This window comes from Peromyscus leucopus, chromosome 14 (assembly GCF_004664715.2).
Source record: "Peromyscus leucopus breed LL Stock chromosome 14, UCI_PerLeu_2.1, whole genome shotgun sequence".
NCBI lineage: Eukaryota > Metazoa > Chordata > Mammalia > Rodentia > Cricetidae > Peromyscus > Peromyscus leucopus.
In genome coordinates, this window is record NC_051075.1 from 65,750,879 (window position 1) to 65,759,035 (window position 8,157).

An 8,157-nucleotide genomic window follows, 5' to 3' on the forward strand; every position below is an offset into this window, starting at 1 on the left:
AAGCTGCTAAAGTTAAAACAAAATTTTGAATAAAACAATCCTCAACAAATGAACAACCCTTAAGAAAATGCTTTCTTTCCATCCTTTATAATAGCAAAAACTTTGCCGGACAGTGGTGGCGCACGCCTTTAGTCCCGGCACTCGGGAGGCAGAGGCAGGCAGATCTCTGTGAGTTCGAGGCCAGCCTGGTCTACCAAGTGAGTTCCAGGAAAGGCGCAAAACTGCACAGAGAAACCCTGTCTCGAAAAACCAAAATAATAATAATAATAACAATAATAATAGCAAAAACTTTAACACCAACTAAAAGTATGGGGTTTTCCCATAATATTAGGAAAAGCTTCTGTTATAATATTAAGGAAAAAACAATCTATATGTTACATGTAGTGTGACCTCAACTGCTCAAGACTGCAGGTACCACAAAGGTCACAAGTGAATAATCTAGAATAGCATCCCCTCTCATGTACTAAAATGAGTATGAAATACAGCTTTCCACACTGGGGGCAGCAGTGTCCTGACAGAGGATGTAAAGACATAGATTCAATATAATGGGAAGGAGAATGAATGTCTCCTTTAGTTCGGAAGTGTAGTTAGTACACAATTTCCAGATCATTTTTCCCTCCCTTCCCTGGCTCTCCTTTGCTCATTCGCCTCTTCCTTCTGCTGGTCCTCTTCCCCTCCCTCTCTACCCCTTCCTGGCTGTCCTGAAGTCAGCAGTCTCCTCTGCCATTTGCACTGCCCTATGATATTCCGCCTTGCCTCAGGCCCTTAGCAACAAAAGACACTCAAATTTCAACTGAAATCTCTGAAAACCATAAGCGAAAATATAGATTTTTCTCCTTTTAAGTCCCTTTCCCAGGTACTGTATCACAATTACGGAAAGCTGAGTCACAAATGTAAGACATAAAAATCTGCATTTCTCTGAAGTTTTCAGGTAATGTTCCTATTGCTAATCTGAAGACCACACTGTGAGTATTAAGACTCCAGGGCTACCAGCCACATGCCATTGTTTGGTGGTTTGTTTTATAACAAAGTAAATAGGAGCTGCTGGAATATCCTAAGGGGTGCTGTATTATGTATTAATAACAACCCATTTTGACTTCTTCCTGGACCTCCTTTCCCCTGATCATTTGGACATAATGGTCTCCTGGGCAGGTCTTATAACTGTAATGTAATAACCACAAGACAGCTAACATCTTCACTAATGGGAAGCAGGCTTGGTCCTATCTTAATGTCCCCACACTCTTCACTTTCCCTTCTGCTCCTCTGGCCACATTTTTCTTATTTCATTTTTCATCTCCCATGCATTTGAATATTGGAGCACAACAGAAGCCCATTTCCAGATCCATTCTCTGTCTATACTTGCTACCCTGGTGACTTCATGGAGATTCATGGCTTCACTATTTACATGTTGTTAACACCCCAATTTATACCAGCCATACCAGGCTGCTTCCTTGAGTTACAGGATATATGTTCAGCTGTCTAATTTACAACCCCACTTAACTTGTCTATGAAGTATCTTAAACTGAACTCTTCTAACACGGGGCTTTTGATTTTTTTTTCCCTTCCTCCACAAACAGAAAATGCTTCCTATAATCTTTCCCAACTCAATAACTGCCAGCTCCAATTCTCCAGATGTTCTGATAAAAAAAAGTTCTGTGGTCATTATTGGTCTTCCTTTTCTCTCATAATCTACATCTGGTTTATTAACCAACCACACTGCTCCTGTCTTTAAAATATACCCGGAATTTTACCTTTCCCACTGCTTTCACTCTTACTCTTCCCAATATCTCGTGACTGGTCCAAGTCACCAATACTTCTGGAAAGAAGTCCTACAGACACGCCCCTCAGTGGTTTCCCGGCCTCCCTCCTGCTCCTCTTCTCCAGTATATTCCGAATATAGAAGCCTGCATGACATCATTTTTCTCCAAGCCAGTACTTCATTAAATTGTTGTCTTAGTCAGTGCTCTATTGTTGTGAAGAGACACCATGATCATGGCAACTCTTATAAAAGAAAGCATTTAATTGGGGCTTCCTTACAGTTACAGAGTTTTAGTCTATTATCATCATGGCAGGGAGCATGGTGGCATGCAGGCAGACATGGTGCTGGAGAAGTAGCTGGGAGTTCAACATCTAGATCCAAAGGCAGCAGGAGAAGAGAGACACTGGGCCTGGCTTGAGCTTAGGAACCTAAAAGCCCACCCCTAGTGACACACTTCCTCCAATAATGCCACACTTTCTCCAACAAGGCCACACCTACTCCAACAAGGCTATAACTCTTCCAACAGGGCTTCCTATTCCTTCCAACACTTCCTATTCCTTCTCAAGTAGTGCCACTCACTGATGACTAAGCATGCAAATCAATGAGCCTATGGGGACCATTCTTATTCAAACCACTACAATTGTTTAAAAAAAAAAAATTCCAGTCTCAGAGAGAAGGCCAAAACTCCACTCAGCAAGGTCCTACACAATCTACTCCATCTCATCTTTACCTCACTGAACCCAAGTTCATGCTACTCCAGACACACCAATTCCCTTATTGTTCCTCAAATCCATTAGGCCTTCTACTTCAGAGCTTCCATAGAGAAGAATCCCTTTGCCTCATCTATCCTTTACTCAAATTCCAACACAGTATATTTCCTCACTTCCAAGTCTCTAGAGTATCATCTTTTAACAGTGAGGCTTCCCTTCTACCCTGTCTGAGCATCTACAAAAAATGTTCTTAATAGTCCTGATTCTTTCTCCTTAGTGTCACACACACACACACACACACACTACTATTCTGCCACAAAGAGGACAAAACTCCCATCATTTTGACAACATAGTTAGAACTTGAGATCACTGCTAAGTAAAATAAAACAAATTACAAGTTCTCTCTCATATATGGAATTGTATTTTGAACTGATCTCATACAACCTGAGAGTAGAATGGTGCTCATAAGAGACTAGGGAAAACAAGACAGAAGGTAGGGATGGAAAAAGATGATCAGTGAGTCCTAAGTTATAGTTAGGAGTAATAAGTCTGGTATGGAACAGTAGGATGGCTACAGCTAATGAAAATGTACTCTCTATTTCATACAACTAGAAAGACTTTCAATGTTTTCAGCAAAAAAAAAATGGTAAATGTTTAAGGACACAAATATTTTACACAGATTTAAAGATTATAAAATATATACACATATCAACATTTGTACAATTTTTGGAATTTTTTAGAAAGTATCTTAATAAGATGGGCATGACCAAATATGTCAAATGGTGACAAAAATTGAAAAGGATATAAACTGACAATTAGCCACTGCATTTGGCAATGTGTTAAGTCATTGGTGATCCTGAGAGAAATGGCTGTAGCAAAATAGAACCAAAGGTAAATGGAGAGGGATGAAGATAGTAAAACACATTTTAAATATTCTGTCATAGTACAAGAGTATGACACTGGGTAGTACTGTTTCCCAGAATATTTAAGGTGAGTCTTCAAGGAAAACAGGGAGAAACAGTCTTTTGAAGGAATAGATGGATTCATTTTTAAACATTTCAAGTTCTAGATCTATAAAATGTGAACAATTGAATAAACCAGAGGTTAATGTGAAAACGTACCAAGTTAACTGTATCCTATTCATGGTCCTTCCTATTATACATGATTGAAAACTTCTTTTTTATTTTATAATTTAATTTAATGTTACATATCAGCCACGGATTCCCTTGCTCTCCCCTCTCCCGCCCCCCTTATCCCCAGCCCACCCTCCATTCCCATCTCCTCCAGGGCAAAGACTCCCCTGAGGATTGAGTTCAACCTGATAGATTCAGTCCAGGCAGGTCCTGTCCCCTCCTCCCAGGCTGAGTCAAGAGTCCCTGTATACGCCCTGATTTGAAAACTTCTGATAATATCCACTACTTTGCCAAATAAATGTTGATGGGCAGTAACCAAAAAAAATGTAAATTAAAAGCTATAAAATCCTTTGTATGTGTGTGTGTGGGGGGGACCAATTAGCAAAAGTTTCAAAACTTTAAAAAAAAAAAAAAAAAAAAACCAGACCAGAACATTGATAAGTATCTCTTGTTAAAACTAGAACTAGTAATATATTATAACTTGGTATAAAAACCATTGCTAATGCTAAATGAAAAGAGAAATTAAAACAACAGAACTTGAAATACATGCGCACATGCACACACACCATATACACAAAGAAAAAGTCCTGTATTATTTAGACATTGAAGTTCACTTCCAAGTATAAACAAGTTACTGGAATAAATACTAATAAAGGAAAAATGACCAGAGAAGTTTAGTATACACAAATACAGGGCAAAATAAGAAAAACAACTATAAGCGATGTAATAAAATGTGATATCATATGGACCCACCTTGAGCCATCCTAGATGACAGTAAGATTATAGAAGCATCAAATAATAGACTTTCAAACTTTACAACATAGCACTTACATTTTTAAAACCAAATGACAACTACCTATTCATTTTAGAACAGCCTTAGCCTTGAGTTATATTTCACCAAGTAAATAAAACCACAAGTAAATTTTAAGCAGATATGGGAATAAAACTGATGAAAACATTTTCATATTAAGGCAAATATCATAACATTGTTTTCTACTATTCATCACATTTATGAATGTTGTATCTTCTGCTGTGAAAAAACTGAATAATTATTGGAATGGTTTCTATGCTTACAGGTCAAGCACTGAATTGAAAAAAGAAACAGGTTTTAATGTTTGACTGTTTTATTTTGCAAGACTAGTCTGTCATTACTATATGACATACAATTTCCAAAGCACTCTGATATAATTTCTCAATTATATTCTTAGTATTGTATTAAATTTGTGCCACAATTTTCACTACACTGTATGGTTCAAATTTTACTACCAACTACAACTTTTTATGAAATTCTTTTAAATTGTCATAAATTATATAAGAATGTATCCTTTATATCAAATCACAGACATGTAGAGTAGGTTTGCCGTTTGGAAGTATTTTGAGATACATGTATGTCTTGCAGAAGGCAAAATACAACCTTCCTTATAGTATGCTGAAATGAAATATGAAAATTGCAGTCAGTGTAGTTCAGTGATACAGCACTTCACTGTGTGTGAGGCCCTGGGTTCAATCTGCAGTATGACAAATAGAATAAAAAAAAATTTTCAAGTAGTGTGACATATAATACAGCTTCTAATGACTGCTAGAAGAATGAAGACATAATTTCCATCTCCCCTCAAATAAGTCATATCAAGTTTAGGAAAGCCTCACTATAATACAGCTCTCACAAGGAGTAAAAACAATGTCATTGCACTCACTATAAAGGCCTCAATATCCTTCATACTTGCACCACTTACTGAATTTGGAGGTGGGTATCTCAAAGCCACTTCATGTAGGTAAAGCGAAGGATAGACATGACAAGATTGGGGGGAAAGAAAAGAACCTGGGATAACTCTGCTCTTGAGGTGAATAATAAGATCAGTAAGATTAGTAATTACTATTCTGTTCAAGTTAGTGGTTTTGGACTTCTATTAGGTCTCAAGCCCTCATCACCACCACAAACAGAAAAATCCTAATTTGAGGAGAATAAAATTGCTCCTCAGATTCCTTTCCCAAAAGTGCAATCTAGAAAACCTTCACTGCAGTGTCTACAAAACAAATGAATAATAATAAAAGCCCCCCACACTGTGCCTTCCACACTCTACAATTTCAAATTCTGTTTACTTTTACTTTACTCCACCCTACCTGACTTTCTGCTTGCCTTGGGCCCTCTCCCCTTTATACATGTATAGAGAGACAAAATGACACAACTTCATGGAATTTCAGCACCAGAGCACCTTGCTTACTAGGCATCAAACCATGATACTGGTTTGAAGTGCCTAGTTTGAATCTAGTGAAACATCCATGAAGGAATATTTTAAGCCTGATCACAGGACCTGTGTTAAAAACTCCGAAGGAGCAACACAAACACACTCTCAAATTTTCTATAATAGTCACTTCGATAGAAGACCAAAACGTGCTTGAGGCAATCATCAATTCTAAAGCTCCTCACTTTAACATAAAAGTGCGGCTGAGATGCTGAAAATTAGCCTTTATATGTACTGCTTCCCACAGATACATAAACATTACAACCAACTTTAAGATGCAGGTCAATAAAGAGCAAAATACACACACCCTGTGATTTAAATTATAACCAGGAAAGCAAACTTAAGATTACTCTGATGAAGATAAACAACAGAACTGGACATCAGTGGGGTTATTTCTCATACAAGACATACCCTCAAACTGCCATCCAATGTGAATTTTCACCGCCCGTGAATTGCCTTGAGAGTAACACCTGAGTTTCTCTGTTGATAACTGCTGGTAGTGAAACCTGAACTAGTAACTGTGGCCCAGAGTTGAGAACCCTCCTGGACAGTGTGTGACGCGCTACCCACGTCCAGCCTCCGCTTTGCGGAGCTTGGGCCAGTCTTCCGTAAGTATTTTCTACCCCTGGCTCGGTAAGATTTCATTTAACAGGCAATCAATCACGGGGTCTAAAAAAGAATTAAGTGTTAGCCAAACAACCTTTCGACAAGTTTCCTGATTTTTTGTGGATGGAACGGGAAAGGTCACAAAGCCATCAGAGGGGCGAATGACCTGCGGACGGTCCTTCCGATCCTCTCCGAAGGAGGCTCCCCGGGACTAAGGAGATGGGGAACACACAGTGTGCTAAGCAGGTGGGCTGGGGACTGGAGAGATGCACGTCGCTTTCCTAGTTGGGGGGTGGGGGGGATGCAGGAGCGGTCACGACTTGCAGAAGGACAGGCAGGTGCAAACTCCGAGAGCGCTGGACAGGGGTGACAGCGCTCCCCGGGAGCCCATACCTGATGATGTCGTCGCTGTGGCCGCGGTAGAACTTCTGCCGATGCTCCCGCGGGCTGTACACCACGCCGACCCCCGCCACGAAGTACACGATCTCCTTGGCCGCCGTGTAGTAGAGGTTGTTGCGGCACTGGTGGCCCCGGTAGCCGTACACCCACTCGAGCCGCAGGTGGCAGCTCGGGGCGCTCCGGGCCGCCATGTCGGGGCGCCCACCCGTCGCTGCGGCTCGGGCCCGCGGGGGCCGCGGGGGCTTTGGGCGACGAAAGCTCTCCCGCCGGCGGCCCGGACGCTGCCTCTTAAGCCGAGCCCGGCAGGTGCATGTCGCTGGGGCCGCCGCCGCCGCCGCCTCAGCCCACGGGCGGGAGGAAAAGGCTCGCTTCACCGTACATGCTGCTGACGGCCGCTATAGCGCCGCCGGCCGGCCGGCGGGGGGGGCCTCGCGCGTCTCGGAGCTCGCCGCCTCTCCTCAGCTCTGGCGTCTAGACTGGGACACAACCAAAGCCGGGGATGGGGGGGCCCGCCTCCAGCCCGCTGCTTCTCAGCCCGCCCCGCGCGCCCGGGCTCCCTGCCGGGGTCACCTGCGGCGCTCCAGTCTAGCCGCGGCCTCGCCTCCACAGCCCCGGCGGTGCCGCGCCGCGCGCTCCCGAGCCCCAGCTGAGTGGCGGGCGGTGACGCGCGGCCCCGCCCCCCGAAGGCTCTCGCCCCGCCCCTCGCCGTGCTCTCGCCCCGCCTATCCGGTAGCCCCGCCCCTCCCGGAGTTGAGTCCAGTCTAGGAGCTCCCCGCCTGCTCGCCCCTAGACTGTGGCTAACCCGCTGCCCTCCCTCCCAAGGTCTAAGCAGGACCTGGATCCCTCTCCCTAGCTCCTCAGATTTGGATTCCTGTAACTCGGCTTTTTTTTCCCCCCCAGGAATCTGGGGATCCCGCACACCCTTTTACAGCGACCTCAGCCACTTCATGTGCCTGTGAATAAACACCAGAATGTTAGCTTCATCCCTTAACCGCCTCCTCCATAACTTTATGTGTGTATTTCTGCTTATTATAGTGCTCTCTGGTCCAGAAATTTGGCAACAGTAAAATCCGACCTCGCAAATGTACTTTTGACACATTAGATACAATGTCCTAGTGAATTGCAATGACTCTTGGATTTGTTACTATTGTTGCTGAACAGGCCTTAAACTCAGGATCTTCCTGCTTTTGCCCCTTGAATGATGGGATTACAAATATGTGTCACCACTTCCACCCTCACGCCCCACCCCCACCCGCACCCCCGGACGTTCTTTCAATTGCTGTTTTGGATATTAGCAATTATCTCTT

The 8,157-nt window shown here is 43.1% G+C and overlaps 1 protein-coding gene across 8 annotated transcripts in view; it reads right to left on the reverse strand.

Moving 5' to 3' along the window:
- Window positions 1–7,492, reverse strand: part of Eml5 (EMAP like 5) — a 109,600-nt gene extending 102,108 nt beyond the window's left edge. For all 8 annotated transcript variants that reach the window (XR_005092780.1, XR_005092781.1, XM_028886584.2 and 5 more), the window contains exon 1: window positions 6,845–7,492. Coding sequence is in view for 6 of the 8 variants with exons in the window: in XM_028886584.2 (XP_028742417.1) it covers window positions 6,845–7,041 (197 nt within the window). In the remaining 2 variants the exon portion in view is untranslated. The remainder of the gene's footprint in view (window positions 1–6,844) is intronic.
- Between the last annotated feature and the right edge of the window lie 665 nt (window positions 7,493–8,157).